Below are 27,447 nucleotides of genomic sequence, written 5' to 3'. Positions count from 1 at the left end.
TCCGCTATATTTCCTTCTTCTTTCCCGAAGTTTTGACTTCCTAAGCCTCCCATTGCACATATTGGAAGTTTTACCGAGAACGCGGCTCTACAGAGGCGCCGCCACGGCACCATCTACCTGCGTGTGACCTGAGCCCCGCACACACCTGTCACCTGGACAGCAGCCACGGCCACCTGAGCCTCGCTTTGGGCGGCGCGACCGGTTGGTCGATGGAGCGCATGCGCGGTTCAGTCACCAGGGGGTCGGGTCGGAATCGAGCGGCCGCAGTGGAGAGGGAGGAAGGGCGAGAGTGGAGCAGTGGCAGAGTTGCCGCCGCTCCCTGGAACCCGGCGCCCCCTACCTCCGCCCTCGGGCAGGCTCCGATCCGGCTCATGGAGCACTTGTCCTGTGAGGCGGACGTGACAGCAGCTTGAGGGACAGAGCCGAATCCCGGCGCTCCGGGGAAGGGATGGCCACCGCCGAGCGGCTGTACGAGCTTTGGATGTTGTACTGCGCCAAGGTGAGCAGGCGGGGTCGCAGGGTACAGTCCCAGGGACTGACTGGCATGGCGAGGGAGATTCAGGGAATGACGCCCAAGGCCCGGATCTCGGGCCCGGTAGGAGGAGAGGGGGGAGGCGGGGCTACGACACCAGGGCAGCCGGTCATTCGGGGCCCGGTTACTGGGCATGGCAATTCTGCATGCTTGGATGCTGTTTACTTTGTGTATCTCAGCTTAATACACTAAATGCATGTGTACATTTATACATCTGATCGTTTACAGTTTATATACAGTGCAGGAACATTCCGTCAGAATGGAATAAAACGCTTGAAATGTCAACAATTCATCCTTTAGAGCTTGAAATTACTCTTACCTGAATTTACTCTTACTTCCCTGTTGTTTTTCTCGTAATCAGTTTCATTTTTGTCAACTATTTATTACTTCATTGTCCTTCACCTTATTTAACAGTCCAGTTCATTTTAACTTTGTGTACAATTGTATACAAAACTTTGATTCTTTGCTGGTTATTTTAAACCTGTGGTGTTTAATAAACGGCATTTATTCCATTAACGACAGTTGTACTGTCAAAACATATTAGTGTTTTGGACACATCCGTTAAATTTCTCCTAAATTCTCCCGGGTCTAAGAAGAACACTAGACCATATGTATAACTAAAATTAAAAATAAAGGATCTGTAGGAACGCTCAGCAGGGCTGACAGCATTTGTAGAGAGAAAGGTCTTTTCAAGTCAGTAACCTTTCAATAGATGATTGTGAACTTAAAATCAAGTGTTTCTATTTCAACAAAGGCAGTATCACTTGGTGTGTGCACCTCTGGCAGTTTTGTTTTATTTCGGATTTCCAATATCTACTTGACTTTTAATTTGTGTATAAATCAAATCTTTGATTATTGTTACCCTTCTAGAAAATCTCCTGTGCCACATTTAAGGCTTTAACATCTTTCGCAATTAATGCAGTTGAGGCTTAACTAGTTTTATAGAGGTTTAAGTTAACTTTTAAATCTTCAGCAATTTAGCTTTTATTAGCATCGTATCAGCTTTTTAACGGTACCTATAGACTTGAAGGAGATGTATTTGTCCCTCTACCTCCATTAAAATAGTACCAATTAGTTTACTTTGTCTCAGTTCCATATCTGTAAGCATTGATTTGCATTTCATGATACTGTATTGAATTTCTGCTACCAGTGCAACTTGTCTACTTACATCTTCTGTTACTTCATTTCTCATTTACAATATTTCAGTTTTGTGTCATCCAAAACAATTGAAATTGTGCCTTGTTTCAAAATAGCCCAAACACTGACCCTCAAGGGTCATCACTACGTACATTCCTACCATCTGAAGAGTAACTGTTCTCTTTGAATTCCGATACTTAGCCAACATATACGTACCTGAGCATCATTTTAATCTTATGAACTTAGATTTGTTAAATTAATAAACTTATTGGTATTTTAGTAAAGGTGTCAGCATGAAGGTGTGGTGTTTGAATTTCGGACTGATAAATCCACTCATATGTATGGAAGTGTGTTTATAAAGATGATGCATAATAAATGCAAAATTGTTTGGCCTGTATATGCCAGACTTGGCATAATTTGGAGTGATTTTTTTATTTATCATTTATTATGTGTGACTATCAGATTGGACAAGAGGTTGAAGAGAAAGTTGGATAGATCTGTAAAGGCCTTGAACATGGAAGTGATAGATTTGATGTTTTTTTCAGGCTTTGAGGTTTTGGTTTTGTGATGCACATTTCACTCCATTGATGCAAAACGCCCACAAATAGTGATCAATCAATAAAGTCATTAGTAAAGCAGCTGAAACACATTAATCCATCTTAGCTCTCTTGCTGTAGCCTCGAATTTCCTCACTAATAGCACACTGCCAGTCAACAGCAAACTTCTTTTTTGGGACTCATTATTTCAAGTTGAAAATTTGTGTTCGGCTATATATGCACAAATTTTCATGCATATATTGCCTAGCGCATATGTACACAAATATGTTCCCACCATCATATCCTGGGAAACATGATTGACCAAAACATAACAGTACCAATCACATAAATACTGTGGCTGCTACTCGCCATACACAAACTCACCAAAACCTTTCCAGCATCTGCAGGCCAAGACTGTGATGGAATATTCTGCACCAATCTGAAAGAGTGTTGCTCCTGATGCTGATAAAACTACACCATTCAGGACAAAGCCATCCTGATTGACATAGTCCATTCACCCACATTCCAGGAATAATGTTTAAATAAAAACTGCCCATTTATTTCACACTGTGTTTGGCTGTCAGTTTCAAAAGGGAATGGATAAAGTAGTGTGAGAATGTGGCAATACTAGTAACTCTGCAGGTGCCAGCAAAATTGCTGGTATTGTGGATTGTGAAAAAAGCTATCCAAGATTACAACAGGATGTAGATGAATTGGGAAAGTGTGCAAGGGAGTGGTAGATGGAATTTAACTCAGACAAATGCATTTTGGGAAGTTTGTTCAGGATGTGACATACACAGTGAGGACAGAGTGAGGACAGAGTCTTAGGAAGTTGTTGAACATGGAGTACTCTGTGTAGAAGTACATAATTCCCTGAAAGTAGCAATAGGCAGATATGGTGGTGAAGAAGATGGCATGCCTACTTTCATTGAGCACACAAGTTGGAATGCCTCTTACAGTTGTACAAATAATTGGTTAGAGTATTTTGTGTGTAGTACAGAAAAGACGTGATTTAGCTGGAAAGGGTACAGCAAAGATTGACAGGGATGTTGCCTGGTTTGGAGTATTTGAGTTACAAGGAGAGACTGCACAGGAGATTCCTTGCAGCAAAGTGAGAAGTGGTATGATAGTGATGTATATAGTTGGGAGACGTGAATAGCCAGAATCTGTTTTCCATGGTAAGGGTATTTAAAACTAGACAGAAATTTGTGGGGTAAAATTTCTGCACCAAGAATAGCTGGTGTCTGGAATGAGTTACCAGAGGAGATAGTGGAGACAGAGATAACAACAACATTTAAGAGGCATTTGGACAGGCAGTTGAATGAGCAAGGCATGGAGGAGTGTGGATTTATTGCTGGCAAGTGGGATAGGTATAGATAATACAGATAGTCAGCAAAGACATGATGGGTTGAAGTTGTATAACTGATAGATTTGAAATGTATATTGCAGGCTGTTGGAGATGGTGTTGGGATAGATTAGAGGATTCTGAAATAGTTGCTCTCTGACATGATAGTCAAATGTGCTCCCTTTTTGTTGAAAGATGTTTAATTAGATTGGTTACAGCCAATTAAATCAATCTCTAGATCACGTAATGTTTGTTGTTTTATGATCAAGACCATATAATGTTTGTATCAGAGCTTTCAAAGTGATGTGGTGATCTCTGCCAGAATCGTTCATTTGTTATGTGCCATGTTTCAGCCATAATAGACAGGGTTAAGTACTAACTGAATTACTCAGAGTAGAACAAAATACATCTTTTTGACATAATGCAGACTGTATGCATCACAGTTCACTAACAGTGGCCTCTATGGTAGAGGAGATAAATAATGTTAGAAGCACTTAAGATTCTCTTAGATAAGCATAGAACACTCTCAGATGAACATGGAGAGTGAAGGGTATTGATATTGCATAAGCAGAAGGGATTAGTTTAGTTAGGTATTTAATTATTAGTTTAGCTCCGCACAATGTTGTGAGCCTGTGCTGTACTACTCATGTCCTGTGTAAGGTGTGACCAAGTTCTGCATTGTAATTATGCACTACCAAGTTGTTTGCTTCTTGATGATCAATCTTCTCATCAATTCTTCCCATGACATCCTTGTTCAAATCATAAAGGTGCTTAATCCTGTTTGCATTGTTTGAAGGAGACTGAGGACAAGTGCTAATTCTTTTCTGCTAAGATTGGCATTAGATGTAGACATTGAAAAATGTTGCAACCATGTGATTGCAAATTTAGATATGGAAAAGAATACATTTTATGTTGTGAGTTGACAGAATGGTTACACTGGACAACAAAGATTTTGCTTCCTGAATATCTTTAGGTGTGTCTTATGAATTTTAGATTATGAAGACACGCAGTCCTCTTTTATTGTCATTTAGTAATGCATGCTTTAAGAAATGATACAATATTTCCTCCAGTGTGATATCACAAAACACAGGACAGACCAAGACTGAAAAAACTAACAAAACCACATAATTATAACATATAGTTACAACAGTGTAACAATACCATAACTTGATGAAAAGTCCATGAGCACAGAAAAAATTTCAAAGTCTCTCAAATGTCCCACATCTCACACAGACGGGAGAAGGAAGAACAACTCTCCCTGCCATGCCCGCCACAGTCCAACTCTGAGTCATCCGAAAACTTTGAGCCTCCAGTCAGCTCTCCGACACCGAGTACTGAGCGCCATTTCTGTCTGAACGATTCAACCTCAATCTCGATTGCCAACAGCAGGCAAAGCTGGGGATTTTGAGGCCTTCCCTCCGGAAGATTCCCGACCGCGCAGTAACAACAGCAGCGAACTGATGTTTCAGAAATTTCTCCAGATGTTCCTCTCTGCTTTCACGTCTGTCTCCATCAAATCAGAATTGTCCACGGCCCCTATTTAACAGATACGATATCATTTTTCACTGGAGGGCTGCACACGCATGGCGCGCTGCTCTCTCTCCTCCCGCCAAATTTTGGGCTACTGATCATGAAAATCACCATGAAATTTCCCTATCACGCACCATTTTTAATAAACTTATGTTTATTATTTCAATTCATAATTCAAGTCAATTAAAATGTTGCCTACAATGTAAGCTGGAAAGTTTCATATCTTGTCCAAGCATGCTTAGGCCTACATGGCAGGACAGGTTTTGGTAATAATTATTGGGTTCAGGACTGTAAGGATGGAATTTGCTGTCACCAGTCACAAAAATGTCTATGAAGGATTTTGATATTTGAGACAGATGCTTCCCAGAATAACTGATGCCAAGATTAAGGAAAACATTTTTGTTGGTCCACAAACCAAATAGGTCATCAATGACAGGCAATTTGAAGAATTTCTAGTGGGACCGGAGAAAATCACATGGAAAGCATTCAAGGAGGTTGTTGAAATTTTTCTTGGCATCCACAGAGCACCATTCAGCTGGTTGAAAGCATGCTTCGAGCATATAAAACCATGAAATGCAACATGTCACTATAGATTCATTTTCTGCATTCCCATTTAGACTTCTTCCCTGCAAATCTTGGTGCTGGTAGTGACGAGCATGGTGAAAGATTTCACCAGGACATTGCGGTCATGGAGAAAAGATACCAGGGCAACTGGAATCCATTAATGCTGGTGAATTATAGTTGAACACTGAAGCGAGAAGCCTCAGACACTGAGTACAAATGAAAATCATTAACAAAATATTTTTAACTTAGTTGAACTGTTGCAAAGCATCAGCACCATTATGCAATTAAACACATTATATTCAATAAAAGTTAATTTGTTGTTTCTCCAAATTCCTATGTGATACAAGTAGTCTGAAATTATATTTGTGTTCATCTTCAAGCAGTCTATCATAAACAAAAAAAAATCCTGAGGAAGCAACACTTTTGAAAAAATTTGTTGTCCAGTGTTATCTAGAGAAATGACAGCCACAGCGAAATTTTCACTTTCAGGTTTCTGATCATGATATCCTAACTCCTTTGAGTGTGTGAAGATGTTTATGGGGGCTCAGGTGTGATGTCTTACCATAACAGGGTGCCACAGTAGCGTAGAAGTTAAGGCGATGTTATTACAGCTCAGGTCATCAAAATTCAATCCCGGCATCCTCTGTAAGGAGTTTGTATGTCCTCCCCTACCCCGTAGAATGCATAGGGTTTCCTCCAGCTGCGCTGGTTTCCTCCCATAGTCTAAAGATGTACCAGTTAGTAGGTTAATTGGTTATTGTAAATTGTCCTGTGAGGTTAAAGTCGGGATTGCTGGTGGCACAGCTGGAAGGGCCCATTCCACACTGTATCTCTAAGTAAATAAAATAATCTGAACTAACTATCAAATGATTAGATGAGCCGATGAGGAAAGAATGCAAGGCAACAAGGGAAATGTGAAGATTTATGGAAATATACTCAGCATATCTTTGAGCAGAGGAAGTATTGGCTTTAGCCCATTCAGTATCACTGAAACTAGTGCAAATATTGTAATGCTGACAGTATTAAATCTCGGTGGCTGAACAAAGTCTTCAAACAGGTACCAGTTTACAGCAAATTTCTTCTTTTGTCTGCTGATTCTGCCTTGAACAGTGTCTTTTCAGCTGACAAGAGTATTAGTATACGCATTATGTTAGACCATTGTTGTTTGTAATTTTTTTTGTATTTTGATTCCAGAAATTACTTTAATCAGCAATAATATAGCCTGAAAATCTTGACAGTATATTGAGTATTATTTAACTGTAGACCTTGGTACTGGGTGTTTTTGTGAGGTAGGAATGGATAGACCCAGTCAGATTGTTTAACAAATTATTTGTATAATTAAAAGTGTCTTTGAAATGGTTGTTCTTTTGAGATTGCTCTCTTTTGATTTGCTGCTGAGCTGTGTCATCTCGGAGTGGTAGAATACCGGCTTATCTTTCCTTCGTTGAATGCTAATAGCATTAGTGCTGAATCTGAGGTCAACTATTCTATTCCAAGAAAAGTGTTTGAGGACAGGGAATAAAACAGGTTCATTTTATGAAATGCCTTTCACAGCCTAAATCAAAACAGTTTGTAATGTAGAAATTAGATCCAATTTTCAAGAGCAGCAAAAAGCTTATTCTAGCGTGGTTTTGTTTGGTTCAGTTCATTGTAGAGGTTTGAATGGGGTAAGACTTTGATAGAGCAGCAGATTAGCTGAAGTTTAGTATGAAACTTGTTCATAGTGAGGGGCAAAATTGCAAAGAGAAATGATTGAGAAACTTAGAGCAATGACATAGCTTGGTTAATCTCAGTTTACAATGGATCCATTGGTTGGAATGTCAAATGGTGTTTTCACTCACAAAAGGCTGAAGGAGATAATTTTGCAGTGAATTTAGAACAGTTGGGTGTGTTATATTACAACTTTAGGAAGGAGAAATAATTCAAAATGCAACTAACCCTGTTGTTGGCAGCAACACAGAAATGAACTGAAGTCCTGATGAAAGATTTTGGCCTGGAATGTTGACTGTCTGTTGCCCTCAAATAGATGCTGCCTGACCTGTTGAGAGTTCCTCCAGCTTCTTTGTCTGTTGCAGATTTCCAGTATATACTGTCTCTTGGGTCTTTAAATTTGTTGTTTGTCTTTGCCATAAAATATGATGGTAGTAAAATCAAACAGAAATAGATTAAAACAATGTCGTTCCTTAGATATGATGCTGGAAAATTAATATAGACATGACTTAAAAGCTTTAGAACTTCTTAAGGGAAACCACAAGAACATTAGATGATGTTGAGGTCTTTGAGCTTTCTTCATTATCTTTTTAATCTCTTCTTTTCAGTATTACTTACAGTAATTGAACCAGTGAATTGATCTTGTCTAATGAACCAAGTTTATGTGGCTTGTCCTCTGGTCCTTTGGGGGTCTTAGATGTTGGCTATGGCACTACTGCTTCAGGTTGGGGACCCCTGTCAACTGTTTATGTGTGTATCTGATCAGACTGAACACTGTTGAAATACATTTCCTGAGAACAGCTTACTGATACTCAAAAGAAATCACACACGAATAAGTAGCCCCTTGGTGGAAGCAGTGTTGCCTGGCCAGACTTTGAAAACCTTTCAGGCAGAATGTACTGAAAGTAAACTCTGAATTTTCATTGAAGTTTAAATCATAATTTGCCTTGAGTGATATAGATAGAAATTAAATTTTGCATCATGTATAATATCGTTGTTAAGCATAACGGAGGAATTTTGCCGAAATTTGAATAAGATCCATCGAAGTTTCAGAAAGAACACATTCTAAGCAGGGCAGGTTTTCTGCAGTATATTCCACAAGAGGAATTTGGTAGAAGAGTCTCTATTTTGGAGAGCGGCATTCCAGGGTTTTTGGAAAGCTTTCGTAGGGTGATAACAATTTTAAGAGTATATGTCAGGGATTGAACTAATTGTATTAATTCCTCAAATAGCTGCATGTATTGTCCTCCAAAGCACAGAAGATCCAAGAGTGTGGTTCATCATCGGGACTGTATATGTTCTGAAAAGGTGAAGAACTTTTCAATTATATGAATTATTTTGGATACTATTATGTCAAAGGACTGTTGTGTCACTCTGTCATAATATCTTAGAACAACGGAATCAAATAAAAGGCATTTGGCTGTCTCTTTGAGAGACAGAGGTGTATACATTTAGTCACTTTCCATTGTTCTTTTTGCATATTTTCCTTTTTCAAAATCATATTTGGTTTCCTGTTGAAAGTTGCTGTTGAATCTGCACCTGCGGCTTTTCTGAGGTTATACTGACGGAACTGGATGGCTTGAAATCTGCTGGTATCATTTTATGCAACAAAGAGGTTCCAGGTGATTAGTTGGAATTACGTGGAATTTGTCAAATGGTTGGACACAGCTAGGGTATGCATGATGAAGAAAGTAAATTTAAAATTAGTTGAACCGCATCTTAATAAGGGAGAATGGCAAAGAAGCTGTTGTAGATTGACAGTTTACTAGTGAAAATATCTTTTTTCAGTTTGTACAGGACATCCTTCTCTCACTATTGCAATATATGGAATATATTAAGATTATATTTAATATTATATCTTGAAAATAAAAGTGTAGAAGCTGAAAATCAGAATCAAAAGTAGAATATGCTAGAATACTCAATCAGGTCAGGCAGCATCTTTGGAAAGAGAGACATTTCATCTTGAGGGTCTATGACCTGAGACTCAAACTCTGTTTCTGAATCCACACATGCTGCGGGCTTGATTTACGGTTCAAAGTAAATTTATTGTGTGTGTGTGTGTGTGTGTTGTGTGTGTGTGTGTGTGTGTGTGTGTGTGTGTGTGTGTGTGTAAGACTAAGACTACACCAACTGGGCGGACAACCAGTGTGCAAAAGGAAACAAACTGTATAAATACAAAAAGAAAGAAAAAAATAGTAATAATAAGAATTGAGAACATGAGATGAAGCGTGTATAAGTTTTGGGAACGGCTTAGTGTGGGGGAAGTAAAGTTATCCCATCTGCTTTAAGAGGACAACAGTTACACTAGTGCCCAAGAGGAGTAGTGTGAGCTGCCTTAATGTCCATCATTCAGTAGCACTCTCATATATGGTGATGAAATGCTTTGGCTATGGCTAGAATCAACAAGAAGAGAGCATGACCTAGATGGTGGGTGTCCCTGATGACGGATGCTGCTTTCCTGTGACAATGCTCCATGTAGATGTGTTCAATGTTGGGGAGGGCTTTACCCGTGATGGACTGGGCCATATCCACAACCTTTTGTAGGAATTTTTCATTCACGGACATTGGTGTTTCCATAACAGACTGTGAAGCAACAAGTCAATATGCACTCCATCACACCTTTATAGAAGTTTGTAAAAGTTTTAGATGTCATGTTGAATCTTCACCAACTATTAAGGAAGTAGAGGCACTGCCATGCTTTCTTCGTAATTGAACTTGGGCACTGAGCCAAGGACAGGTCCTCTGAAATGATAACACTGAGGAACTTAAAATTGCTGACTCTTCGCCTTTGATCCCCTGATGAGGACTCGCTCATGGACCTCCAGTTTCTTCCTCCTGAAGTCAAGGATCAGCTCTTTGGTCTTGCTGACATTTGGTAAGAGGTTGTTGTTGTGGCACCACTCAGCCAGATTTTCAGTCTCCCTCCTATATGCTGATTCATCGCTACCTTTGATTCAGCCTATGGCAATGGCGTTGTCAGCAAACTTAAATATGGCATTGGAGGTTTGCATAGCCACACAGTCGTAAGTGTAAAGGAAGCAGAAGAGCAAGGGGGTTAAGCACACAGCCTTGTGGTGTACCTGTGCTGATGGAGATTGCGGACAAGATGTTGCTATTCTGGCCTGACTGGGGTCTGCAAATGAGGAAATTGAGGATCCAGTTGCACAAGGAGATATTGAGGCCAAGATGTTGAAGCTTATTGATTAGCTTTGAGGGGATGGTAGCATTGCATGCTGAGCTGTGTTTGTTAAAGAGCATCCTGATGTATGCATCTTAGCTGTCCAGATGTTCCAGGGTTGAGTGAAGAGCCAATGAAATAGTATCTGCTGTGGACCTGTGCCAGTAAGCAAATTGGAGCAGATCGAAGTTGCTTCTTAGGCAGGAGTTGATATGTTTCGTCACCAACCTCTCAAAACACTTCATCACTATGGATGTAAGTGCTACTGGGGGATAGTCATTGAGGCAGGATACCATCTTCTTAGGCATGGAAGTCTGCTTGAAGCAGGTGGGTAAATCAGATTGCTGAAGCAAGAGGTTAAAGATCTCAGTGAATGCTGCAGCCAGTTGATTAGCGCAGGTCTTTTGTACTTAGCAAGGTACTCCATCTGGGACCGATGCTTTTCATGGGTTCACCCTCCTGAAAACAGTGATTAGACTGTAAATATTTACCTTGCCAAGGAGAACATTTGATCACTGTTAAAATTAGTTTTTAAAATTAATCTTGAATAAAAGAATAAACTCATGTAAGGCTACATCTAATAGTTGAGGATGTATGCCAAAGTTTACTTTTTTTTGGAAGAGTAAGTAGAAATTGTTTTTCACTTCACTGTTCTTGGATTTGTTAAACGGTATTTGTATGCAGTGATGATAGGTACGTTGTGTATTTAGAACTAACTTTAATCTACCAGATGAGATAAATGCTAGTTCTGTATTTTATTTGGCTATTTGCTGAAAAACTATTATTAGGCTCTGTCTTTGTTTTCAATGCTGAAGAAGGGCCTTGGTCAAAATGTCGACTGTTTATTCATTTCCGTAGATGTTCCCTGACCTGCTGAGTTCCTTCATATTTAATGACTTGACTGTCCATTGTGGGCTAGTATCACAACATGGTGCTTGTTGTACATTCTAGCAAGGTGTATGTTCGAATTTACAAGGTTGAATGGAGGGCTTCTCCCTGTTTCCTGGACAAGAATTATACCTCATCACATCTCACTTCCTTTGAAGAAACATCTGTCTGTTCATTATTGGTGAAACTTTGTATGCTAATTGACTACAGCATTTTCTTCATTGCAGCCTTGACAAAGCTGATTCATGAACTCTTTTGAGACGTTTCTGATATTTTTAGTTGTCTGAAATTCTATAGATGTATATTACCTACCATATCTGTACTCTGAGGGGTTGGATCCTCTGCGAAAGCTCCATAAATGCTTGAAGGATACATTATCCATAGAGGTCACAAGGTTGGCATTGGCACTTGACACTCAGAATCTATTTACTTGACAACACTATTAATATATAGTATAGATGGCATTAGTAATGTAAAGAAGGCCATGCACTTTTATCTATAAAACTTCTGTGAGTAGTTTCTTTTGAATAAAAAAAAGACCTGTAAAATAGAACATAGAATAGTACAGCACAGTACAGGCCCTTCGGTCCACAATGTTGTGCCGACCCTCAAACCCTGCCTCTCATATAAGCCCCACCTTAAATTCCTCCATATACCTGTCTAGTAATCTCTTAAACTTCACTAGTGTATCTGCCTCCACCACTGACTCAGGCAGTTCATTCCACGCACCAACCACTCTCTGTCAGCACGTTAGGTACTCAATACAAAAAATTGTGACCTTTCTGGAGAGCTGCTAGACTGCTTGATTTAAGTGAGCGTTGCTTGGGAATCCCATTCATTCAAAAATGTGCTACGTATAGTTGTTGAGTGATGTGAGGGGGGGAAAAACTATGGCCCTAGCTGAAAGTGAGGGAAGCATAGAAATCTACGCTCAATAAGTGGGTGAATGTGACTGATGAGATTCTGAACCTATTGCAGCTTTTAGTGGGCTGGAAGCCTTCCAATGCTGTATGAAAATGAGAATATAAATTTAGGCTTCTGCCTTGAAGTTTGTGATTATATTACGTTAAACTACCTTTCACCTTGAACTTATGAGCGGAGGACTATGTTGGAGAAACCTTAGCACAGTTGGCAGTGTTGAACTGACGTAAGTTTCAGCACACTTTGGAATTGCAGTTATTTATTTAATGACATACAATGTAGAACAGGCCCTTGGAGCCACGTTGCCCAGCAATCCACCAATTTATTCCTAGCCTAATCATGGGGAAATTTACAATGACCAATTAACCTACCAACCAGTATGTCTTTGGACTGTGGGGAGAAGCCAGAGCACCTGGAGGAAACCCACGTGGTCACAGGGAGAACATACAAACACCTTACAAACAACAGCAGGAATTGAACCCAGGGTGCATTATGCTAACCACTACGTTAACATGCCACCCTAATGTGGCAGTGTTATAATTGCTGTTATGCGATGGTGTGGCAGTGCAAAGTTTCAATTCTGCTTTGTAACTTTTCTGTTCCATTAATTGAAAATATGTGAAAGAAAAAGCTGCCATAATTTGACGTATTGTCATTTTGCTATGTAGTACCTTTACTGTTATTGTGTATAGTATCATTTCCACATTTATCTCAGGCACGGTAGTCCTTTTATCATTACAAAGTTGTGTCTTGATTTTACAAAGCTTTCTAAACTTCCAATTCAAGTAACAGTTGGAATCTTAAAATGGCATGTAGTCATTTTCTCCAGCATATATTATGAGTTTAAGATTCTAACTTTCCATCTCCCCAGATTTAAAACTGTGGATCACTAAGTATGCATATTAAGTACAAGTTTACACTTTTGACATAATGTCAGAAGCGCTGATGGATGAACATGTTCATGAGCTTAATATACTGTCTGCTTAATTAAGTACCTATGTTAAATTATTCTTTAGTTCTACCATGCTCCAAGGTGAATTTGTTAAATTCTCTCCATTATTGCAATCTTTATTTGTAGGGGAGCAAGCCGTGATTGTGAAAATGGATCTGATATGAATTCATTCCTACATAATTTTTATTCCTAGCTTCCTGCTCCCTGAACCTTCTCCACCTCAAATGAGTAATCAATTTCTAAATATGGAAATGTCCCATTTACCAACGTAGTGTGAGAATACTTTGAAACATCCAGCTTTTCTATCTTTCAGTGAAGTAATTTTTGAACATTACCTAACCAGACCCTGGTTGTTTTTGAGTTATCCCAAATGGGCACACTTTTTCTTATAGTCATTCACAAAATTAGAGCAAATTTTCCTTTATTGACCTAGATAATCTTTAACACAATTGCACTATTTGTGTATTCAAATAGTAGACATGCCAAGTGTCTAGAACCAAGTAGAAAGTGATTTCTGATAACACCAGAGGTTAAATGTAGATTAGCTTCATGTTTTACATATATGCAGTGACAATTTACATTGGCTTCATTTAAAAATTTCATGGCTGCCATCTTGATTTATATTTGAGACCATAAGATTCAAGTGCAGAATTAGGCCTTTTGGCCCATCGAGTGTACTGCACCATTTCATCACGGCTTTTCCAGTTTTCTTCTCAGCCCCAATCTTCGGCCTTCTCCCCATATCCCTCCGTGCCATGACCAATCAAGAATCTATCAACCTCTGCCCAAAATATACATAAAGGCTTGGCCTCCAGAGCTGCCTGTGGCAAAGAACTCCATAGATTCACCACTTTCTGGTTTAACTACATCGAAAAAGAATGCAGGAAGCCATGTAGTCAGACTTTGAATATATGACCGTGATTTAGTTTAATCTCTGAGTTGATAGCGATTTTGCATGCTGGATTTCAGTAATTAATTAATTGCTTATTCTACAATTCATTCTACTGTTTCAAGTAGGCTTTCCTGGAGCATAAAAGAAGGCTGTTTCCTTTTAAGCTGTGCTTTGTTTTTTATTGACTCTCCTGACTGCTTCGAGGGCTTGTGTCTACAAGTCCGCTTTTTCATCAAACAAAATAAAGGTTAATATATTGTTACTAAATTAGAGGTTGCACAAAGCCTGTTTTTTTTCAGCTTTGGTCTTTTATATCTAAGTGCTTAAAGATAGGCACTCCTGTTTTATAATGCTGGTTAACAGGAGCAGAAAGATTTGAGCGAAATGTTTTAAGGTCGGATGGAAATAATGTTTTGAAACAGATATAGAAATCGACAGGTATAAAATTCTTGATGGCAATTTTGTTGATTTATTTGTAATTTTCATGCCCAGGTCAGCAAATGGAAAATTATTTTGTCCTTTTGAATAAACTATAGAGTTAACCTCAGTGTTTTAGCTAGTGCTTATCTCCCAATCAACAAACAGAAATGTGTTGCTTGTCAGAACTCCACTGGTGTGTATTTGAGATTGCAAGTTGGCAACTGTTTCTCTCATTGCAACAATGACCACATTTCAAACACTCCTTTTTTGCCAAGTCCTTTGACCCATCATAAGAGGCATGAAATAGATGTAAGTTTTTGGCTTTTAAATCCCAAATATACTTCACATGTCGTTTCAAGCCTTTCTGGATTTCATAATACACACACAAAATGCTGGAGGAACTTAACAGGTCAGGCAGCATTTATGGAGAGGACTAAAAGGATCTACTTTCTGTCTAAAAGCAAAAGGATATCAAGGAACAAAATTGGTCCTCTGGAAGACTAGAATGGTAATCCATCCATGGAACCAAAAGAGATGGGGGTGATCTTAAATGAATTCTTTGCATCTGTATTTACTCAGGAAACAGCTACAAAATCTATAAGTGAGGCAAAGTGCATCAACTTCATGGACCCTGTACAGATTACAGAGGAGGAAGTGGTTGCTACCCTGAGGCAAGTCAGGGCGGATAAGTCCCCAGGGCCTTATGAGGTGTTCCCTCGGACCGTACGGGAGGCAAGTGCATACATTCCCAGGCCCCTATTTAAAACATCCTTAGTGACAGGAGAGGTACCAGAGGATTTGGAGAATAGCCAGTGTGGTTCAGCTATATAAAAATAGGCTCTAAACATAAACCAGGAAATTATAGGCTGGTGAGTCTGACATCAATTGTGGGAAAATTATTCAAAGGCATTCTAAGGGACCTGATATATAAGTATTTGGATAGACATGGACTGATTAAGGATAATCAGCATGGCTTTGTGCATGATAAGTCATATCTAACTAATCTTAGAGATTTTCAAGGAAGTTACCAGGAAAGTGGATGGAGGTAAGGCAGTGGATGTTGTTAAATGCCTTACTAAAGTCCACGTAGACAAAGTCCTGCATGGGAGGTTGGTCAAGAAACTTCAGCCGCTTGACATTCAGGATGAGGTAGTAAATTGGATTAGACATTGGCTTTGTGGGAAAAGCCGGAGAGTGGTAGTAGATGGTTGCGTCCCTGACTGGAGGCCTGTGATTAATGGAGTGCGACATTGATCGGTGCTGGGTCCATTGTTGTTTGTCATTTATATCTATGATCTGGATGGTAATGTGGTTAACTGGATCAGCAGATTTGCAGATAATACCAAGATTGGGGATGTAGTGGACAACAAAAAAGGCAATTATGGCTTACAGTGGGATCTGCATCAGCTGGAAAAATGGGCTGGAAAATGGCAGATGGAATTTAATGCAGACAAGTGCAAGGCTTTGCACTTCAGTAGGACTAACCAGGATAGGTCTTGCACAGTGAACGATAGGGCATTGGGGAGTATGGCAGCACAAAGGAATCTGGGAATACATGTCCATAATTTGTCCAGAATGACAAAAACAGGCACAGGAAAGAGGAAGAGACAAAGGAGCTGAGAAATGCATGTCTCCAGGATCAGAGACAAGGAGCAAACAGCAGAAGAGATGAAGAGACGGGGGTATGAAAGGACTGCACATCTCCAGAATGAAAACGAGAGGCACAAGGGTGGCAGGTAAACCAGAAATGATGCCATCAAAAGTGTTCTTCGTTAAACGAGGAGGAGCTATATTTGCTTTGCTACGCGTCGTTCTTCTTTAATAAACTGAGGTTTTCTACTTCAGTTTCCAAAGCAAAGCGATACCAATAGCATTCAGGAAAATTTAATGTTCATTCTGGTCACATCAGATTGCACCACCCTTCTCTCAAAGGGTGCCCCAACGGGTCACCCTGTTGTCTAGTAATTTGTTGAAAGTGGAGTCACAGGTAGATAGGGTCATAAAGAAAGCTTTTGGCACATTGTCCTTCATAAATCAATGTATTGAGTACAGGAGATGGGCTATAATGTTTAAGTTGTATAAGATGTTAGTGAGGCCTAATTTGGAATATTGTGTGCATTTTTGGTGACCTCCCTACAGGAAAGATGTAAACAAGGTTGAAAGAGTACGATGTCTGGAGGACCTGAGTTATTAGGAAAGATTGAATAGGTTAGGACTGTATTCTTTAGAATGTAGAATATTGAGAGGAGATATAATAGAGCTATACAAAAGTATGAGGGGCATAGGGTAAATGCATGCAGGCTTTTTCCATTGTGGTTAGGTGGGACTACAATCAGAGTAATGGGTTAAGGGAGAAAGGTGAGAAGTTTAAGGGGAGCATGAGGGGAAATTTCTTCACTCAGAAGGTCATGAGAGTGTGGAGCAAGCTACCAGCACAAGTGGTGCATGTGAGCTCAATTTCAACATTTAAATGAAGTTTGGATAGGTACATGGATGGTGGAGGTATGGAGGGTTATGGTCCCAGTGTAGATTGATGGGAGTAGACAGCTTAAATGGTTTTGGCATTGACTAGATGTGCTGTACTTCTCTATGACTGTAGGTAGTCCTGAAGAAGGGTCTCAGCCTAAACTGCTTATTTCTCTCCATAGATGCTGCTTGACTTGCTGAGTTCCTCTAGCAATTTAGTGTGTATTACTCTGGATTTCCATCATCTGAAAAATCTCTTGTGTTTTAGATTTCATAGGTTTCTTCTTGGCATTTTTACTTAACAAGCTTGATTTGATTACCGAAGAAGACCATTGTGGAACACTATCTATGAAATATAGCTAATGAGTATTTTTTTTAATGTTCAATAATTCCCAGTGTTTTTTGAGTGACATTGATGGTGTCAGTGATCAGAGAGACAATGACCAATTTATGTCAGCAAAACTGTTACAGGTTAGGTTTGACATATACATCCTATACACATGAATGCTTGGGAGACTGGTGGGATGAATTTGCTGGTTTCTGCTGGCCTATAGCATCTTTTAGGAGAGTACTTGGTTTGCAGTTGCATTTCTGACTTACAACCTACCTAGGTTACAAACAGTCTTTGGGATGGACACCTACTGTAACCTGGGGTTGTTCCGTATGTGATATTCTCTTGATTCTTAGTCACTAGAGGGAGAATTTGAGTGAAGCCCTGTCACTCTGTTTCTCCAGCTATGGTTTTGGATGCTTATCATGTTGAAGTTGATTATCCTATGTTTAGGGAATAGTGAGCTCTTGTGTTCTGTGTGGTTGGCCCAGTTGAGGCAAAAATGAAGGCAAGAATTAAAATTAAAATGTGGTTTTTAAATTGGGTATCAAATAGAAGAACCATAAAGCAATTTGATTTGAATTAAAATCATCTCATTTTGGAAAAAAAAACTTGCAATTGTTGACTATTTTCTCACACACTTGGAGAATTCCAAATTTTGTTATAGTGAATGGATTAACTTTGACATTTAGCCGCTGTTCTGTAGGGAAAGGTCCCAGAAACAGCAAATGACTAGCTAACTCGTGTGGCTTTGGTTGATAGGCAAGGCTGATTGTAGACAAGATGAAAAGAGAAAGTTGGTTCTCTCCACAGTCTTGAGGCATGTCAAAGTATAACCTCTATAACTTGCTGTGGGATTAGCCTATTCTACACTTGCATTGCTAGACAACTGATAACTGCTCTTCCATTATAGTTGACATATCGGTAAAACTCCTGAGGTTCTTCTAGTACTGGAGGCTTTGTGCCTCACTTAAAGATGTGGTTTCCATGAGATTACATTTAGTGCATTTGGTACGTTTTGAATCCTAAAGGAAAGGCAGGCGTGTAGGAGTCTTTGTGAATGATGTATAGTGGTTTTCTAGTCCTTGAGGTATCATAGTATTTTATAGCCAATGAAGTAATTTAGAATCAATTTTATGGAGAGCAACAAAAATATATTTGCAGTCTTTCTGATGCTAGTCCATTGTGCCTGTCTGATTAGTGCCAAAGGAGATGAAATTCAGTCAGATTAAGAAGCTAAATTTATGATCAGAATCATAGCAAGGTCTTGATTGACCGCAAAGTAGGACATGCTAGTTTTGAGTTTAGTTCCTGTAGCTTATCCTGAACCTGGCTTTTAAATTGCCCGGGCTTCTCTTCTGATTTGGCAATGTGCTGTTGTAGATAATTGGAACTGATGTCGTCAACATAATTTGTTATAAACCTTCCTCCACTCCTGCAGTTTTCTGCAGAACTATTTATTTTGCGATTGCCTTGTAAATATTACTGGAGAAATACACCTTATTGGGAGATATAACTGTAATTTTGGCCATGGATTCTGTTTCAAAGGATAAAATTTGTTAATGGTAGGAGGATGGTTACAGCTCAACTGGGTATCACAAACAAACTCAGAGCTACAGAGAGTTGCAGCATGGAAGCAGCAGGCTCTTTAGCCCACTGAGTCTATGATCAATAATTTACATTATAGTAACACACACAAAATGCCTGAAGGAACTCAGCAGGCCAGGCAGCATCTAGGAAGAGTACAGTCGATGTTTCGGGCCCGAGTTCCTCCAGCATTTTGTGTGTGTTGTTCACATTTTCAGCATTTGCAGATTTTCTCTTGTTAGTAATTTGCATTAACCTTAAATCAATCACACTTTTAAAAATGTTTCCCATATTCACTTTAAACCCCCTAGATTCTACTAGTCACTGACATACTTGTGGCAATTTAGAGCAGCTAACTAACCTTCTAACCCCTGCATCTTTGGAACGTGGGAGGAAACTGGAACACCTAGAGGAAATCCAGGCATGACAGGGAGAAGGTGAAAACTCCACAGAGACAGCACCCGAAGTTTGATCACAAGATACCATGAGGGAGCATGTTCTATTAGCTGCACCACCTTGTTGTCCTACAAATATTCTCCATGGTGATTCTGTAGTAGCTTTTCATTCCAGTTTTTTAAGGTTTAGACTTATTTAGTTTCTTCTATGCAAAGAATTTGTGGCATCTACAGCTGTTCAGCAGATTTGAGAGCTTGATAGTCTGTGAAATGTATTTGACAGCCGCTTGCGTACAAAATAAAACGTTAAGTTAGCCATGTACATATAGTGCAGATGGTAGATAAATGGTAAACAACAATATTTCATCCCTTATTTGCATTTTCAATCATGTTTACAAAAGGTACCATAAACCTGTCCAGTTCATGGAAACTTCTGTCTTTTGGATTTAACCCCCAAGTAGTAATGAATTTTCTTTCAAAAGGTTGAAAGATTAGGGTTGTTGACAACAGCATAATGATCTGAATACAATAATTTTTTTTTTATTCCAGTCTCATAGATTTTGCACATACTTTTACTGTGCTGTAACTGGAATCTGTTGGATTAGTGATTTTGTGCCGGTAGCTATCTGGTATTGTAGATTGCTCACATCCCAAATCAAAGCCTAAACTTTGTAAAGGTTCCAATATGAAGAAAAACTTGATATAGTACCTTGTAAAAGTAGTCAGCCCCCAACCCTTTGTTCACATTACAACCAGGGATTTTGATCAATTTAACTGAGAATTTTTTTTTGTGAATCGTGCTCCTTTTTCACAGTAGAGCCCAAAACAGAGGGAAAATTGTAAAACATGAAAAACTAAAAATTCAAAACCTGAAGTGTCAGCAGTTCAAAAATATTCATCCCCTTCGCTCAGCATTTAGCTGAACCACCTCTCACAGCTATTACAGCCAGTAGTCTTTTTGGATAAGCCTCTGTTAGCTTTGCACAATGTGATGGAGCAAGATTTGCCCATTCTTCCTTGCCAAATTGCTCACGCTGTGCCAGGGTAGTCGGGGAGCAGTGGTGGACTGCAATCTTGAGGTCTTGCCAGAGATGTTCAATCAGGTTAAGTCAGGACTCTGAGTGGGCCACTCAATGACATCAGTTTTCTTCATTTGAAACTACACTATGGTTGCTCTGGTAGTATGCTTTGGGTCATTGTCCTGCTGAAAGACTTAACTTCCTCACCTAGTTTAAGCTTTCTGGCAGAGGCTAGCAGGTTTTTGTCTAGGATCTTTCTGTATTTAGCAACATTCAACTTCCCATCAATCCTGACCAGATTTCCAGTCCCTGTTGCTGAAAAGCATCCCCATAGCATGATGGGGGTCCACCATACTTTACAATAGGGATGGTGTTACCTGACTGATGCGTGGTATTAGATTTACGCCACAAGTGTTGTGGCCAAAACGTTCCACTTTAGTCTCATCCAACCACAAGGGCTTCTTTCACATCTTTACTGTATCTTCCAGGTGTTACTTTGCAAGGTCTTTATCAGCAAGGATCTGCTTTATTTTTTAGCCAGGGCTTCTTTCTTGTCACACTTCCATAAATATCCTTTTTATGCAAGGCCTTTGAGATTGTGGAGCCATGAACCTCATCTCCAGTTGCAGCTACTGACTTCTGCAGCTCGCTCAGAGTGACTGTTGGGGTCACAGTAGCCTCTTTTGCAAGTGCCATTCTTCTCTGGCGACTAAGTTGAGGGTGGTGGCTGTGGTTCTATATTTTTCCACTTTTTTTGAAGGACTGCACTGAACTCCAAGGTATTGTTCAGTGCCTTTGAGATGGTTTTTGTACCCTTGTTCAGATTTGTGCTTCTCTATTGTCCTTTCTCTGACTTGTCTTGAAAGCTCTTTTGTCTTTTTGGTTCTACCATACTGTTGGACCTTTACAGAGAGGGGCTATTTACTCTTAAGAATTCATTAAAAACAGATAAGATATATATCGCACCTGAGGAAAATTAGTGTAGTAATTACAAAGCGGATGAATAAATTTTCAGCCTCACAATTTTGCTTTTTAATTTTTAGGAAATCGTTGACGGTTTTGGAATTTTTCTTTTGATTTGGCATGATGTATGATGTCTTGTAGATTAGCTTAATATATTTTAAATTTAGAAAATGAGACAGTAAAATGTGAAATTGGTTATGGGGGCTGAATACTTTTTCAAGGCACTGGATGTTAAACCTAGTTTGGATCAAATGAATTGGTGGATTGCATAGCTGAAAGCAGTAACAAGATGGGTATAAAATAAAACAGGAACTAAGCAATTAGTTGCAAGAAAATTACTGAGTGTTGCAAGAATGCAGAAAATCAAAGTTCAAAGTACATTGATTATCAAATTATGTATGCTATAGGCAACCCTGAGATTCATCTCCTTACAGAAACTCAATAGAACCCATTTAAAAAAAGAGACTGTCAAACACCCAATGTACAGAAATAAAAACAAATCATGCAAACAATAAAAATAAGCAAATACCATTCAGAACTGAAGTTTGATATGCTCTCTGGCCCAAGTCCAGGTGCTTCTTCAATAGTATCATTGTACCTGCCTCAACCATAAGCTCTAGCAGTTTATTCCAAATATATACTACCGTCTGTTTGAAAAAGTTACCCCTTAGGTACCTTTTAAATCTCTCCCACTAGCTTTGGAATCCCTACTCCAGGGAAAGGACTACTATCATCCTATATTATCTGTGCCCTTCATGATTTTATAAACCTCTAAGATCGCTGCAATCAGTAGCACGTAGCTTCTCTTTTGGAATTGAGCTTTGGAGCCACCTGTACGACCTGGCATTTTTGCGATGTGAACTGAAGTCTCGAAGGTGCAGGATGGTTGCGGCATGGTGAGTATGGGTGGAATCACGGCAGCGAGGCCTGGGCCCAAGAGCAGCGACTGATCCAATATTTGGTCATTGCTGGAGTGGATTTGAAGGTAGTTCAATGTGGCAGAGTCAAGGTGGCAGTGCATGGGTCTGAGAATGAAGAGCGACCTGAGGTGTGGCAGATTTAAGTGCTGTGCTAAATTGAAAAGGCCAGGGTGTTGGGGCTGGAGGCGAGGGACGTCCAGTGTTTAGCTTGTTACTCCGTGAGGTTTACTTGTGTCTGCGCTGAACTGAGGCTGTGCCCTGCAATTAACAGGCTTCTGGATTGGCTGCAGTGATGACTGTCTTCATGACTGTGGACATAGCCTTTCTGAACTTCCGTTCTGAGTGTTATTTGTTTACTTTCATTGTTTGAACGATTGTTTTTCTCTGCACATTGGGTGCTTGACGGTCTTTTTTAATGTGTCCTGTTGGGTTTCTTTGTTTTGTGGCTACTTTAAGAAGATGAATCTCAAGTTTATATATAGTATACATACTTTGAAGATCATCCCTCAGTCTCCAATGCTCCATGGATAAGGAATAATGTGGCCAAGCTCTTCCTTTCATGAAAGCAGCATCCATCATTAGGGACGCTCACCATCTGGGATGTGCCCTCTTCTCATTGCTACCATTTGGGAGGAGGTACAAGAGACTGAAGATCCACCCTCAGTGATTTAGGAACAGCTTCACCCTTTCTGCTATTAGATTTCTGAATGATCCATGAACACTATCTTATTATTTCTTTTTCTTTAGCATATTTTAGTTTTGGCCCTTTTACGATTACGGCAAATTTCCATTGGTCTTTAAGTTGATGAACAATAAAGCCCATCCCTATATTATGTCAGTTAAGGTGATGGAAGTTCACCCTTGATTTATAAATCAATACCAAAAAAACTGAGATATGGAATAAAAAAACTGTTCTTTGGAAATTTATGTAGAAATACAAAATCTGTAATTTTCAACTTTCATTTTTTAAACATGCACAGATGGTGTGGCTTTTGTGTTATGGAAAACATGACATAGGACCATTTTGTAGGAATTCAACTTCCTCCTTCCCCATAAAGTGGGAGGTTGCCTGTTTTGAGTTAAGCTGCCCGTTAGCTGTAATGCAGTGGCGAAGTTGGCTGTAGGGGGTCAATTGTGTAATTGTGTTTGAGAGCATGAATCCCAGCTGCTCTCCATAACCTCCAGCCCTTTAACAGTTGTGTATCCCCACTTTCTCATGGTTGTGGTGGCTGTGGCTAGCTGTTCAAAACCTGAACTCTGCACTGCTTTATCTGTATTCTTCCTTCATTTAGATTCCCTGTGAAATCCATCAGGTTGTCAAGTGTTACCTATTTGCCTCAATATAAGATTTTGTGTGATAGCATTCACATAAAGCACCTGGGAATATGTTATTGAAATATTATAATTTTAAGTGTTTCAGGAGTCCTTAACCAGTATTTGTCCTCCTCTGATGGCAAAATTGAAGCAAGGCTATAATAAAGATGTAAAGCTAATGATGTCTTGCAGTACCATGCCAACATTCAGTTATGTACAAATTTGTTATTATCCTCAGTTAATTATCAGTTTTCTTTTTACAGAACTTTTCAGGGTGATTTATGTCAGTAATCCCTTGAATTTGCTCCAAAGTTATCAAAGCATAATTTTGTGTCAGCAGACAAGATGAAAATTTAAGACGTGTTTTGTATTATCTCCTTTCTTATTATTACTCAATGCATAATCTTTCATGCTCTGAAATGCAACCTGTCTTAATTTGTTTTAACTTGGTCTATTTTTTTTCTGAAATAATTGTTATACCATATTGCAGCAATAAGTTCCATATGGTTTACGTAGCAGAGATTGGACTGCCTACTGCCAGCTGGCTTGAATGGAATTGTTTGCCTGAAAACTTGGCTGGAAATGTGCAGATAAAAAACTCTCCTGATTGCAGAATAAATTACATAACTCACGACTGTGTTTATCTGTACTGTTTTATACTCATCATTTGTGCATTAGAGTACAGTTAGAAATGTAAACCAGTGATCAGAAAGGTAAACATTTGTGGTTGTTTGTTTATAGTGTGAAACTTTTATTTTGTAGTATTAAACAACAGGTATATTAATACATTTTGGATGAATCATTATTTGCAAAATTGAAGGATGCTTTTGCCATTGGTGGATCATTTAGAATTCTTGTTGTGCTTTAATTTATTTTTTTTTAAATTGTGTTCCAGTTATGGGTTAATGTAGCTCTGCTATAACAAATACACTCAACCATAGCAATGGTTTTGGGCCCCTTATCTTAAAAAAAATCATGTGCTGGCATTGGAGAGGACCCAGAGGAGGTTCATTAAAATTATGCTGGAAATAAAAGGGTTAAAGTTTGAGAAGTATTTGATGGCTCTGGGCTAGTACACTGTGGAGTTTAGAAGAGTGGGGGGTGGGGGGAGCAGATCTCACTGAAGCCTAAATGTCGAAAGGCTTAGTCGATGTGGAGAGGAAGTTTCCTGTAGTGAGAAAATCTAGGACCAGAAGGTACAGGCTCAGAATAGAAAGATCGCTCTTTAGAACAGAGATGAGGAATTTCTATAGCCAGAGGGTGGTGAATTTGTACATTTCATTGCCACAGGCATCTGTGGTGGCCATGTCATGTGTATATTAAAGTGGAGGCTGATAGGTTCTTGATTAGTAAGGGTGTTGAAGATTATGGGGAGAAGCCAGGAGAATGGTATTAAAAAGGATGATAAATCAGCCATAACAGAATGGTGGAGCTGAGTGGCCTTATTCTGCTCCTAGGTTTTATGGTCTTACTTTCTTTTCCTGTATGTATCCTATTTTTGAGCTGTTGTTGAATCTGCTTCCAGGATATTGCATATCATATTTCATATCATCTCAAGACTCTCTATTTAGAAGTCTTATTTCCTGTTTGTTTTGAACTTCACTTTGTTCAACCTCCCCCCACCCCCTTCGATTTGTTCCATTTAATCACTTTGTTACTAGCCTACATACATTGTAAAGGGATTGTATCCTACCTACTCAATTAAAACATTTTGTTGCTTTATAATTGTCAATGCCTCTAAAAAGTGCCGGAGCTGAAACTGGACGTACTTGGGATCAACTGGGATGCTGAGATCATCATGGATGAGAGTTTTACTGAGGTGGTCACAACTGTGGTGCTGACTGCAGGTAACTGGGAGAACTCCAGGGGAAGGTAGACTGTGAAGACCTTTCAAGAGAAAGAAGCAGCCAGGTTGGTGGCACTGTGATTGCTGCGAGGCTCAGCAGGGAAGGGTGAAGGTAGACAGATCTACAGTGATAGAAAATGGATTAGTTAGGGGGACAGGGACACAAAAAGGACTTCATGGTGGTTTGTTAACTGTCTGTTGCCACCAAGGTTGAGGATGTCTCTGGTTGTAGAACATTCTCAAGGGGGACAGTGAGGTGCAATGATATGAATACAAAAAAGGTATTGAATCCTGTGCAGTGAATAAATAGATTTATTAAAGAGGTTAAAAAACAGGTCCTCAAGGGAAGTAGTCACTAGATTACTCCCAGTGCCAGGTGCTAGTGAGTGTAAGAATAGGAGGTTATGGCAGATGAATGTGGGGGAAGAATTGCTGTAAGTCAGGAATTCAAAATTTGATCCTTTGGGATCTCATCTGGGCCATAAGTGCCCCGTACAAGAGCGATGGATTGCAGCTGAACTGAATGAGGACTAATATCCTGGCAGTCAGATCTGCTAGTGCTACGAGGGAGGGTTTACAATAGATTGACGGAGTGAGGCAGATAAGATGCTGGAAATTGATACAGAATTGAATAGGAGCTGGAGCACTGGGTCAGAAAGTGCTGGGGAAGGTAGATGTCGTGATCAGTATGTCTGTAAGGAAGGACAGACAGGAGCAAGGTAAGGTACATAATGGGTTGGAAGGATTGAAGTATGTTAATGAATATTCAGGGTGAGAGATGAACTTGGAGCATGGATCTGTGGGAGTTGTGGTAAGACAAGGGTTAAAGGCAACATCCAGATGAGAATGACTGCGGTGACTGGTGCATAGTTAAACCCAGACAAGGGGACCTCTGAAGTGAGACTGTCAGAGCCAGCCGGCAGGGGTGACTGGCAGTGTGTACTGAAGCCGGATGAGTGAGGCTTCTGTAGTGTGGCTTTTCCAGAAAAGTCTTCCTAAAACATAGCACCCCTTTAAATAATAGGGGGTGCCGGAGATAGACGAGATAGGAATAATGGAAGGATGTGAAATACATTCTATAACCAAGGAACAATGTTTTTCGAACTTCAAAATATCATCGAATGTCAGCTTGAAGTTTCGATTGACTTTTAATACCTCTAACATGGATGGCAATTGATCTTGCAAGTAAGGAATTCAAACATATAGAATTTACCAAATGGTCAATAACTGTAACTGATAAGCCAATTCTGTTTTAAAAAAAATACCAAGTTTTCTGTCCTGGCTTCAGAACAGCTTGGGTGACAGGGGCCATGCCATTCTCCTTGTGCACAAGTACAATAAAGATATGTTTGAGTTGTAAGAGTGCGTGTGTTCTGGTTCCAGTTATTTTATTTTATTGGCGATGATAGTTACTTGCGGGTTCCACCAAGCTGGCTAAGCCTTTTGTTATACAGGAGTAAAGAATTCAGCCCGGTAGTTGATCAGTTCTAAATCCTAAGCTGCTCATATTTGAGCAATGGACTGAGTCTGCTGCTGGAATGCATATTTCCCCGTGTGGAATATTCAAGATACGCCAACACCTTAGTCGCCAACATAGGCAAGCTGCAGTGTTTAAAAAGGAAAAGTTGCCGTGTTCCATGTCATGTCCCACATGAAGCAGCTATAGCTGCATGAAACACAGGAAATTTCAGTAAGCATTTTGATTTTAAAAAAAGGAATTCTGAAATGTGTGTGGGTGAATGATAGCTCAAGTGTCCCCTGTCCTGGGCCTCTAAAGGACTCGGTAGAGTACACGTTTGTACATTATGGACCAGAAAGCATTAAGAATGTTGAGAAGTATATCATGAGAGTCTCCGGATGTGTTATTAGAGAAAGGAAAATTGTAGGATGGCCTGTGACTGTTCAATGTAGATGTGAAATACAAAATCGCTAGATGGATCCTGTGTAAGAGCAGCAAAAGTGAGCAAAAGTTAAAGAAGGAAAAGGCACGGAAAGAACAGA

At 39.6% G+C, this 27,447-nt stretch overlaps 1 protein-coding gene across 3 annotated transcripts in view; it reads left to right on the top strand.

Moving 5' to 3' along the window:
- Window positions 1-234: 234 nt before the first annotated feature.
- Window positions 235-27,447, top strand: part of nbeal1 (neurobeachin-like 1) — a 283,397-nt gene continuing 256,184 nt past the window's right edge. For all 3 annotated transcript variants that reach the window (XM_063051669.1, XM_063051668.1, XM_063051667.1), the window contains exon 1: window positions 235-499. In XM_063051669.1, coding sequence (XP_062907739.1) covers window positions 449-499 — 51 coding nt within the window. In that variant the 5' untranslated portion in view covers window positions 235-448. The remainder of the gene's footprint in view (window positions 500-27,447) is intronic.

This window comes from Mobula hypostoma, chromosome 6, assembly GCF_963921235.1.
Source record: "Mobula hypostoma chromosome 6, sMobHyp1.1, whole genome shotgun sequence".
Taxonomy (NCBI): Eukaryota; Metazoa; Chordata; class Chondrichthyes; order Myliobatiformes; family Myliobatidae; genus Mobula; species Mobula hypostoma.
Note: the sequence above shows the minus strand (reverse complement) of the source record. Positions and strands in the feature narration are given on the sequence as shown.